We start from the raw sequence: 12,614 nt of genomic DNA on the forward strand, positions 1-12,614 counted from the left end.
ATGCTAGATCGATCAGTGATAGTATTCATAGATGATATTTTGGTCTACTCCAAGACCAAGGAGCAGCATGAAGATCCTTTGCGAGAGGTGTTAAAGACCCTAAGAGGGAGAGATTTTATGTCAAATTTGTCTAAATGTGAGTTCTAGTTGCGCGAGGTGCAATTCTTGGGGCACATCTTCAACCATAGGGTATATTGGTCAACCTGGCCAAGATCAAGGTTGTGATGCGATGGGAGGTCACGATGACCCCATCTGAGATTTGGAGCTTCCTAGGCCTCACAGGGTATTATTGGAGATTTGTCTAGGATTTCTCCAAGATTGCAGTGCCTTTGAACCACTTAACGAAGAAGAATGTGGTTTTTCGGTGGGGGCCTAATTAGCAGTTGGCTTTTGAGACTCTGAGGCAGAGATTGTGTGAGGCCCTGATTCTCGTGCTTCCCAAGGGTTTGAATGATTTTTTGGTTTATTGTGATGCCTCTATTTTAGGTTTGGTAGTTGTCCTTATGTAGAGGGGTCATGTGATTGCTTACATTTCGAGGCAGTTTAAGCCTTATGAGGTGAATTATCCTACGTATGATTTGGAGTTGGGGGCTGTGGATTTTGCCCTCAAGATTTGGAGGCACCATCTATATAGGGTTAAGTGTACTATTTACATCGAACTCAAAAGTTTGAGGTACTTGATGGATCAACCAAATTTGAATATGCGGCAGAGGAGGTGGTTGGATGTGGTTAAGGACTATGATTGTAAGATTATGTACCACCCTAGGATGGCCAATGCGGTGGCCGATGCCTTGAGACGCAATACATTGGGTGCTCCTATCAGGGATTTTTGTTGAGGATGGTTGTTACTTCACATTTGGTTGATTTGATAAAAAAAGGCTTTGGTGGAGGGACTGAAAAAGGAGATTTGGAAAGCCGAAAAATCAGAGGTCAGATTCCTTTATTTTTTAGAGATAGTTGGGGATTGTTGGCTCAGTGTGGTAGATTCTGGGTTCCGAATACTGGTGGGGTGAGACAAACTGTTCTGGAGGAGGCACATAAGTCAAAGTTCTCAATCCATCTGGGGGCCACATATATGTATCGAGATCTGAAGTTGAGTTATTGGTGGCCCTGTATGAAGAGGGAAATTGCATGGTTTGTTGAGCGGTGCCTGACTTGCAGGAAAGTCAAGGCCGAACATCAAAGACCCCACAACAAGATGCAGTCGTTACCCATTCCCATGTGGAAGTGGGGACAAATTACCATGGATATCATCACAAAGCCGCCAAGGACGACACATGGAATTATGTCTGGGTCATTATGGATAGGTTGACCAAGAATGCTCATTTCATACCGATTTCTGAGAGTATATCCGCTGAGAAGCTAGCCGAAATCTATATTCAGGAGGTGGTGGTTCGGCTTGGAGTGTCAGTTTTAGTGGTTTCGGACCGGGATTTTCATTTTACTTCCATATTTTAGGGGAAGTTTCATGAGGAGTTAGGTACTCAGTTGCATTTTAGTACAACATACCACCCACAAACCGACGGTCAAAGCGAGCGAACGATTTAGATGCTCGAAGATATGCTTTGGGCATGTGTTTTAGATTTTGGAGTAAGCTGGGATACTTATCTCCCACTGGCCGAGTTCTTTTACAATAACAATTATCATGCCAATATTGACCGACCACCGTTTGAGATTTTATATGGGAGGAGGTGCAGGACCCGATTTTCTGGGGCGGGGTCGGGAACCAGGTTACGGGGAGTACTAAGGTCGTACTTAATACTACTGATTTGATTCAGCAGGTGTGCGACAGGTTATGAGTTGCACAAAGCTAGCAGAAGAGTTATGCAGATTGACGATGTTCGGATCTCGAGTTTCAAGTGGGAGACTTGGTGCTTCTGAAGGTGTCACCTTGGAAGAGTTTCATCCAATTCCGGAAGCGGGGTCTCCATCTAAGATTCAGAGTTTCCTTGGACAGGTAGGTTAATATTGGAGATTCATTCAGGATTTCTCCAAGACAGTGGTTCCCTTGACCCAGTTCACGAAGAAGACTATCATGTTCTGATGGGGGCCTGAGCAACAAACAGCTTTTGAGACCTTGAGACAGAGATTGTGTGAGACGTTGATGTTGATCCTATCGGAGGGTGTTGAGGATTTTGTGGTTTGTTGTGATGTGTCGATCATGAGTTTGGGTGTAGTATTAATGTAGCGGGGTCATGTGATCGCTTACGCTTCGAGGTAGCTGAAGCATCATAAGGCGAATTATCATATGCATGATTTGGAGTTGGGGGCTGTGGTGTTTGCTCTCAAATTTTGTCAACAATAACTCTATGGGGTCCACTATACTATCTATACAGATCACAAGAGCCTGAGGTATTTGATGGACCAGTCGAATCTGAACATGAGGCAATGTAAATGGTTGGATGTGGTGAAGGATTATGATTATGAGATCATTTATCACCTAGGGGAAGGCCAACGTGATGGCTGATGCTCTCAGTCGCAAGGCGGTCACGGAATCGATCAGGGATATGTGTTTGAGGATGACCATGATTACCCCACTTTTAGAGCAGATATGAGAGGCTCAAGTCGAGGCTATGAAGGAAGAGCACCGGAAGAGTGAGCGCATAATGGGTCAGGTGCCTTCCTTCGATTATGATAGTATGGGGTTATTGATCCTTCATCAAAGGGTGTGGGTTCCATATTTGGGTGGTGCGTGCCAGGTTTTGATGGAGGAGGCGCACAAGTGGAGGTTCTCTATTCATCCCGGAGCAAAAACGATGTATAGAGATCTCCATCTGGACTATTGGTGGCTATGCATGAAGCGAGATGTGGCATGGTATATGGAGAGATGCTTGACTTGCAGGAAAGTCAAGGCCAAGCATCAGTGACCCCAAGGCAAAATGGAGCCGTTGGAAGTCCCCATATGGAAATGGGAAGAAATTACGATAGATTTTATCATGAAGTTGCCACGGATAGCGCGCAGGGTGGATTTGATATGGGTCATCGTTGATCGATTAACCAAGAACGTGCATGTCATCCCAATTCAGGAGAGTAATTCGGCGGAGAAGCTGGCCGATATTTACATCAGGGAGGTTGTGGCACATTATGGGGTTCTGGTTGCAGTGGTTTCGGACAGGGATGTATGGTTTACTTCCAAGTTCTTGAAGAGGTTTCACGAGGAGTTGGGTACTTGTCTGCATTTCAGCACGACTTTCCACCCGCATGCTGATGGACAGAGTGAGCAGACTATCCAGACCTTCGAGGATATGCTTCAGGCATGTCTATTGGATTTTGGTGGGAGTTGGGATACGTATCTCCCTTTGGCGGAGTTTTCGTATAACAACAGTTATCATGCCAACATTGATCGACCTCCTTTTGAGATGCTGTATGGGAGGAAGTGCAGGACCTTGATATATTGGGGTGAGGTCGGTCAGCGAGTCATAGGGAGTACTGAGGTGGTACTCAAGATGACATAGTTTATATAATCGGTTCCGGGTAGACTTCAGATATCATATAGTCGGCAGAAGAGCTATGCTGATAAGCTGATCAGACATGGAATTCCAGGTTGGGTACATGGTGCTCCTGAAGGTGTCACCTTGGAAAGGTGTCATCCGATTCAGGAAGCGGGGTAAACTAGGACCCAGGTATATTGGTCATTTCAGGGTGATAGCCCGGGTGGGCAGGGTCGCGTATCGTTTGGAACTGCCTGAGGAACTCAGACAGATTCACAACACTTTTCATGTCTCTTAGTTGCGGAAGTGTTTGGTTGATGATTCCATAGTGGTTATATTGGAGCATATTCAGGTGGATGATCGCCTGAATTATATAGAAAGACCAGTGGTGATCCTTGACAGGACAACGAAGACCTTGCGAAACAAGGTGGTGGATCTCGTGAAGGTGCAGTGGCAGCACCGAAAGGGTTCAGAGTGGACGTGGGAGCCTGAGGACGAGATGAGCATTTGGACCGGGGAACCGGCTGTAACCGATCGGTCCGGGACTGGGACGATATTCTTGTGAATTTTAAGAACCGGGAACCGGAACCTACAAAAACCGAAACCGTATGTTGCTATTTCTCGAGGATCGATTCCAACCTTGAAGACACAACAATAACCAGTAGGAACTGGGAACCGACCGGTAGAACCGGCAATCCAGTTCGGTTCGGTTCTTAATTTCGGTCAACTTCGATTCCCGGGCCGGGTCTAGCCGGGTCGGTTCCTTTGCTCATCCCTATAGATAAATAATAAAAGCAAACAATAAGAAAAATATTTATCAAGATAATATAATAATTTAATATTTTGTAGATGAAACACACAAGTTTGGAAATAATAAGGGACGATTGAAGTGAAAAAAAAATATAGGAACGAAATGTACATATTGGGTCAAACCATATGGACGATTTGAACGGACATGTGACAGTCTCAATGAAAAATAAAACACAAGAACAAAGCGCACAAATTAAACCAAGGGATAATGAGTTAAAAGAGTAATATATTTTTCGATTTGTACATATTTGTTAAACTGTACACATTCAGTCCTTATGACCGACTACTCCAGGTTAGCCGTTAACAATGAATTAATAGGGTAATATATTTCTCATTTTGTACACATTTAGTCTTTAATATTTTTGTACACATTTAGTCCTTAATATATATATATATATATATATATATATATATATATATATATATATATATATATATATTGTTGTAAAAGAAGTCAATTTTGTTTTTGTACTCAACATGTATGAATGATTTATTTATGTTTTTCTCACGACATATTACGTAGGACAATCATTAATGAGATGTTTTGGGGCATTTAATGCTTATATCAATAACGATATCGACTACTTGGTTGCTTAGGTCATGTGTTATGAACGTCATAACTTCTTCATACGATCTCGAGTTTTAATAATCTTTATATACATACGTTCGTATTTTAGTCTACTACAACTTTCGTTTAGGTTACTCATGTTAAAATAATATATTTTTTCTTACTATCTTTATATCCATACATTTTTTTATGAATACATGCATGAATGTTTTTTTTATATAAAATCGTAAATAAAAATATATTACATTTTAACGGGAGTAATCTTAACGAAAGTTATAATAGACTCAAAAAACGAACACATGGATATAAAGATCGTTAAAATTTGATATTATATGAAAAAGTTAGATCGTTTAGAACACAAGATCTAAGCCAAACCATAAGATCTACGCAATCAAATAGTCGAGATCGCGATGGAGATAAGCATCAACAACCCCAAACACATCATCAATGATTGTAACATGTAAGATGTTGTGAGAAAAACTTAATGAAATCATTCATAAGTACTAAATGAGTACAAAACAAAAATAACTTATTTTGAAATAAAAAAATATTAAGGACTAAATGTGTACAAAATGAAAAATATATTACCCTATTAAGTCATGTTTTTCGGCTAACCTAGATGTGTACAGTTTAACAAGTTGAAGGGGTAAATGTGGACGAAAAAAACTCAGTGACTAAATTTATACAAATCGAAAAATATATTACTTTTTTAAGTCAATATCCCTTAAACCAAGTCTCGTGTAATCTCTGGTACATTTCCACTTGGGTTGTGGTGACTTGGTAAGACATGTGGAAGATATGGTGGATAACCTATTGACCCATGTTCAAATTCTGACACTACTCAACCCTTGTGGTCATGGGGGTTCGACTGCAATGACTTCAGGACATGAGGCAATGCCTCATGTTTGCAGCGGAAATTAGTCGATGCGCGAAAACTGGCCCAAAAACCTTCTTTAGGGAAGTTCCTTTCAAAAAAAAAAAATTAATACAGACATTTTTAAAGAGTTTTAGCAACATAAAAGTTTATAAAACAGGTTAAGAAAAAAAACATTTTTAAATTAGAAATCCCAAACACCATATTCATCGATTGATTCAACAAATTTATGGATTAAGAAGGTTTTACGAGTTTATATGTCGGGATTTGTCTGGCAAAATGAGGATATAATTGATCTTATGTTATTAAATTTGATATGATTTTTTTATATCAATTTGTATCCACCAACAAACGACCCAATAATTCCCAAACTTCCTCGTCTCTCTCTCTCTCTCTCTCTCTCTCTCTCTCTCTCTCTCTCCCTTCTTTCTCTATATATGTCCTCTTCCCTCTTCCCATGTCTTCTACATACTTCTTCCCACTTTTCATCAGTATTCCTTCTGAAAATCATCTGAAGATTATAAAGTAGTTATATGATCAGGAGAGATCAAAACTGATCTATCATGAGTTGTAATGGATGTCGCGTTCTTCGAAAAGGTTGCAATGATAATTGCATTCTTAGACATAGTCTCCATGGGATCTGCACCCCTCAAGCTCAAGCCAACGCCACCGTCTTCGTCGCTAAGTTCTTTGGCCGCGCCGGTCTCATGTCCTTCCTCTCCTCCGTCGCCGAGTCTCAACGGCCTGGTAAACATAAATCCATCATCGCCATCAATTTTCACTGATCATATGTGTTGTTGATCAACAATGCTTTTCAATTTTTCATGAGCCTGATCATGTTTGTTTTTGTGATTTAGCTTTATTTCAGTCTTTATTGTTCGAAGCCTGTGGTCGGACGGTGAATCCGGTGAACGGAGCTGTCGGACTGCTATGGACCGGAAACTGGCACGTGTGCCAGTCAGCGGTGGAAACAGTGCTGAGAGGCGGAAGCATACGATCCATGCCGGAGCTATTTTCCGTCGGATCTACGCCCGTGATGACGGAAAACGACGATGCATCAGAAGCTATCAACTGCAACTTCGATGTGTCGAGAGTGAGGCCAGAAGATCTCAACCTTGGAGTTGGCGGTTTAGATGATGACATGAGATTAAGAAACTCCGGCAGCGGGAGAAATACTCATCGGTGGATGACGGAGAAACGGAGAGCAGTATCGCCGTCGGATGCATCTGAAACGACGACGTTAGAGAGTGGTTTGGGTTCAGATTGCAGTGAAACAAAACTTCTGAGACTCTTCTTATGAAAGAGACAGCTAACCGCTTATCAGTTCTACAGGCTAATATTCCCTCTGATAAATTAAATTTTATCTTTTTTTGTTTGTTTTTGATCGGCAAAAGAAATGAGAACCAAATATGAGATGTTTCAGCAAAATATTAACATAAAATCAATTAAGATGTCATGTACTAGTATTTTAGTTAATTTTTTTTTTAAAAATAAATTAATGGGATAAAATGTCGATGATGGGGGTAAAGATGGAAAAAGTGAAATTGGTGGATTGTAATTGGCTCTTGCATCCTGCGAGGGGGCATGTCCAATTTAGTTAGTGTGAGGGTGAGATATAGGATATAAAGAATCATGGTGGGTGGGACCCAAATTTTGCAATATCCATTGGTTAGTGGTGGGTCTCATAGTCATAGTTAAAGGATGGTTATATGGCATCAGCAAGCAAAGACACAAGGAAGTGAGTCAATCTGACCAAACATGTGGGGCCTAGTTTCCTTGTGCCTTCCAACTGTTGTGTGTTGCTGCATATGTCCAACTTGGAATGGTGATTCCTTTTTCACAAATTCCAAATTTCATATGCAATGGCACAAATTGGTTCTTCACTTTTAAAATACAAAATACACAATTTTTTTTTGTTTATATTTAATTATATTGTTGATAGATAAATGCATAATCTCTTTTATTAATATATAATTAGATCTAAATCAACATACGCCAACAAGAGACTTGAGAATATCTTTATAGTGGGGTAGAAGGAAGGTAGATACCGAACGAATAAAAACAGACCTTATGAATTACATAATAATGGGGTGGGAGAGAGATAAGTATCGACAATCATGTATCATATAAATGATCTCTGACATATGTAGAAACGAGTGCATGTAGAAGAGACAAGTAAGGGAAGAGTAAGTCGTATTGATTAGTACGATGAAGAAATATCAGTAAGTTGTAAAAAAAGCATATGGATCAAATAACCTTTAAATAAGACAAAAACAATGGGAGAGTAAGTCAATGTAAGCGTTAAACAAATACATGAATAAATCAAGACTAATCTTGGCTTCATGAAGTTCCAAACAAGTCGTAGATAAAAACAAACACAATGTTAGTCTCACTTAATAACATAAAAATGGTTTGAAGGGTGAGTTGATCCAAGATCGGATTGTTGTGGCCATTTTGTTGAATTATTGGCGTGTGCCATCAAGGTAACCAAGAAGGTTGAGACCAAAGAGCAAGGCAATTTAGTTATTTGATCTACTAATGATGTGATATCTGTGTGTATGTGGGGCCCACACACACCCACATGCATGTCCAATCATTGGAGGTTTATTTACCAATACTCTTGTTTGATTGGTGAAATTCATTTACTATTGTTCAACTACAACAATGTACAACATTGATAAGCATCTACATGGTTATGGTAAAGGCATAAAAGAATATTGTTTCTTTCCAAGGCAGGTTACCCTACTAAATACATGATCATAATATTATACAGAGGGAAAGTAAATGACTGAAGCCGCATATTCTGTATCAATATATACATCCCATGTAAAAGAAATCTTTGCAGATCCTAATGAGGGCTCTCTCTTTCCCAGATACATTTGCAAGCTCCATCACAAGTGAATTCACTTCTTCTGCCTGAGAATCACCATTAGGATTCCTGATTAGACACACTTCTAATCGTATGGGCTTCAAGATTCAAGGACAATTAGTGAAATTAGAAGTATACATCACATTCAAACAGAGTGAGTGTATTGATGAATCCATTGCCTGAATCACAACCATTGCTGAACTTATAGCATCCTTCATGCTCTGAATTCATCAACAAGTCACTTACAGTTGCAGCACCACCAACCGAAGAGTGTTGCTCTTCAAATCTTTAATTGCTCCAAGCAATGATCTTGAATGGTCTTTTATCTGAACAAACCCACTTTTCAGAAAACCCATCTACACGAAGATGATATAAGAAATTAGATCTTCAAGATCACGACTAAATTCATGAATAGACCTTACTTGTTGTTTAATGATAGAGGCCAACTTCAGTTTTTGCCTCAGCAATTGCAATCGGTGTCGTTTTTTAGTGACAGAGTCATGCAGATCCGAGGTTGTAAGTTGTAACCCATGTGTTCCAGAGATATTTCTGAATTCAATGCAAGTATATGCACTGAAATGAGTTCGTATAAACACAAATAACTAAATGTTTAAATTTGCATAAATAATTAGTGATCATACATTCATACCTCTGTTCTATGTTTTCGCTTCAACAATATATCTTCAGTCCTAGCGTTCACATGTCGCCACTGCAGTTGCTGATTATAAAAGAGCCTCAACATATGTGCTCAAGAATCCGATGGGTTTAGTGATCTCCACATGATCTCTTCCTCCATTGTCGATCTTCCCTCTCAAAGGGAAAGCAGTTGTCTTCCTCTCAGGGGTACTCTTTCTGACATTGTTCAAATTAGGTGTCGTTTTGGTCTAGGGAAGCGAAGAAACCTCACCTTAACTGAAAAAACACACAGACAAACTTCTAGTAGATGTTACCAAAAGCTTAGCAGCTGCGGACATGGACACCTCTCTGCCGGCGTTGTTACGTTTCAAGTTGAGAACTTGAGATCCGGCTTGGTGGGTCTCCTTCGGTCAGCCGACACCGACCGTTTTACAGCCGGAGTAGTCAAATCTCTGGAGACAAGAGGAGATGGGGACCTTCTAGGAGGCTAGGTGTGGATACAGATGATGATTTTGGATTTGAATTTTATGAACTTGAAGAAATATGTCTTGTTGAGTTATTAAGTGTAATAACGCCGTGATCTGTGTCAGACGACAACAATGGAGGTCTTCTTGTTCGGTTTGTTATTGTTTCAGAAATCGAAACAACCATCATCAAGAAAGATACATATAAACAAGAAAATAAATACACCCTAGATGAAATCTTCAAGAACTCACCTCACAATGTTGGGTTTAAACCAACAATAGATAAAGAAAACCCGTTTGTATCTGAAAGATGGTAACGACTTTAAGAACTATGTTATGCAAACCACACAGATACAAAGTACGAGAAGTAACGAAGCTTATTTTTTATTTTTACAGCTACAAAAGAAGAAAAGAGAAAGAGTTCGACGGTGGTTGGGTGGAAGGTGATCGGAGTGGTCGTGTGCATCTTTCAATTCCATGAAGAGGAGAGGGGTTAAGTTGCACTAATTAATCATGTTTTCGGTCTTTTTAATCACTCTACAAGAATAATCTTATGATTATTTCTTAAATGAATATAAAGATTACAATACAAGGAAACCCCTATACCGTATATATATATATATATATATATATATATATATATATATATATATATATATATATATATATATATATATATATATATATATAGACAATAAAATCATTTTAAGTTATCATAATGTCTAAAATAATATTTCGCAAACGTTAAACCCTAGAAAACACAACTTATTATCCTCTATTTTGCAAAAAAACAATTATATTGTTATTTTATATAATAAAACTATTTATGTTATGGTAATTCTTAAAATAACCATTTGTAACCTGCAAGTCTTTGAGAGCTTTAAACATTTTTTGTGTATCTTTTTTGTAAGACTATACAACTGAAAACATTGTATTATTTGTTATGAAGCCAAACTATAAATAAGTATTGCAAAATAGTTGCTACAATCTCTATATTGTTAATCAAAGTTGGGAACAATAACACGATTCCTATGTACCAGAAGAAGACTGGAAGCCTTACTTGATAAACATGGCATTGAAATATCGACGAGTAACGGAGAGAAGAGTATGACCTTTGTGGGGTTAGTTACGTGTTTTTATCTATTTTTTCATCACCTTACTATAAAAGCCTTGTTGTGTGATTGACTGACTTAATATTTGTGTATCAATAGTGGTTAACAATCATTTTCTTAGGTGTCTCCAATTTGGAGGGGTGTAAAATAGGATTCACTATCTCTTCGTATACCGATGGATGTATTTTATTATTCAAATCCACTGGATTCTAAATAATTTAAGCGTAATAAAGTGGTTAGCATGTGTGTGAGCTAAACTAGAAGACTACCACTTTCTACTTGTATATGTATTTTGATTTAGATTCGCGACATTTTTTATATAATGGCCACATGCTTCAAATAAGTGGTTAGGTATAGGATAACAAGTCCATGTTGACGAACGTGTAGCTCTCATTGTTAATTTCTCATATGTGCAACATGTGAGATGATTTTTAATTAACACTGTATGAAATAAAAAAAAATATTTAATTCATATAAGTAAAGAACTCATGTATGTAGAATAACATTTACCTCCCTTCCGTCAGTGTTTCAAGTACTACTCTTAATACACCGAGAAAATTCAACAAACACAATAATCGAGAATTTTCCTATGTGTTTGGTTACTGTGTTCATAGACTTGGTATTATTAATGGATGCCATTATATTATAACGATTTGTTCTTCGAAGTTTAATACCACATATTTTTTGCATGTATTCCAAAACTACTTATTAAGTGGTGTTCTTATTTGCTAGACTTCGATGATAAATTAATTCATGGACATAAATATATATGCCTAGCTATAACTTCCTTATGCCCAAATGTCCCCATTCTTCCTCTTCTCCACTATAAAGACTAAAAGTGAAATTTAATTGTTTATATCTATCGGTTCAAAAAAAATTGTTTATATCTATAGCAACTGTAAAAATCATGGTGCCTACGTACTCCCCCTTTAATTGGGTGTACTCTATCACGATCAATGGCTGCAAATGTCCTTTGAACATTTTAATCTACAAATGATAGTGGTTACAAATGTTGAAATTATCAAAAAGTCACTAGTATTTCATAATGTTAACTTAAGCTTATCGCACAAATCATAGCTCGACCTAATATTGATCATGGAGCTGAATACATAAGGAGTCTCAGTGAAAGTGACATAAAAGCCACAGTATTGTTGTTATATTTGTGTTTTAACCACTATATTTAAGTTTTGTAGTTAAAGTCATCAGAGTTTTATAATTTTAGCAACGTTTTTATTAAAGCCACAAAAATTTGACAAACTTTTCTGTTGTGTTCGTTTAACAGGGCATAAAAGGTTAAAATGTTCCATATAGAAAATTTGTCAAATTTAAATGACTTTAATAAGATTACCAATATATAATGGATTTTATGTGTTTTGCTCTTGACTTTTTTATTAAATTACATATCAAATTAAACCTTAATTTTTTTTAAAGAAAAGAGTACAAGTAGTATTCATTGATTTGCTTCAAAGGTCAGTCTAATTAGTGGTGACTAATGAGTGTCTAATGGGGGCTGACGGGGGGCTCTTTCCACATTTTTAATTTTTATTTATTTATTTATTTTCCTACAATAGACAATTTTGTGTACTTCATATTAAAATAAAGTATTGCTATTAATTTCGGTTTTAAGGATTGATACCGATCAGTTTCACATTAACAAGTTTTCTTTTGAAATATTTAATAAGACTCTTAGATGCAATTGAACGAAACGACATTACACAATAAGACCACGAAACGTGCTAAAAAATGTTTTAGTTTGACAAAAAAATTTCTAAAGGAAAAATAGAAAAACTTAAAAAATGCAAACCTTTTGTAGTAACCTTTTTCCTTGAACTTATTAGTGAAGAAAGAAA

The 12,614-nt window shown here is 37.7% G+C and overlaps 1 protein-coding gene and 1 long non-coding RNA gene across 2 annotated transcripts; one reads left to right on the forward strand and one right to left on the reverse strand.

Moving 5' to 3' along the window:
- Positions 1 to 6,120: 6,120 nt before the first annotated feature.
- Positions 6,121 to 7,111, forward strand: LOC145054010 (LOB domain-containing protein 38-like). Its single transcript, XM_079002142.1, has 2 exons — positions 6,121 to 6,430; positions 6,541 to 7,111. Exons 1-2 carry the CDS (start codon positions 6,247 to 6,249, stop codon positions 6,981 to 6,983), a joined length of 627 nt encoding a protein of 208 aa, XP_078858268.1. The 5' UTR covers positions 6,121 to 6,246; the 3' UTR covers positions 6,984 to 7,111.
- A 1,271-nt stretch (positions 7,112 to 8,382) lies between these two features.
- LOC145054011 (uncharacterized) lies at positions 8,383 to 10,150 on the reverse strand. The gene is made up of 3 exons (XR_013684663.1): positions 9,202 to 10,150; positions 8,975 to 9,101; positions 8,383 to 8,908 (listed from the first exon to the last, which is right to left on the reverse strand). It is a non-coding gene; the product is annotated as an uncharacterized LOC145054011 (long non-coding RNA).
- Between the last annotated feature and the right edge of the window lie 2,464 nt (positions 10,151 to 12,614).

Source organism: Lactuca serriola, chromosome 5, assembly GCF_051521515.1.
Source record: "Lactuca serriola cultivar US96UC23 chromosome 5, Lser_US96UC23_V15, whole genome shotgun sequence".
Lineage (NCBI taxonomy): Eukaryota > Viridiplantae > Streptophyta > Magnoliopsida > Asterales > Asteraceae > Lactuca > Lactuca serriola.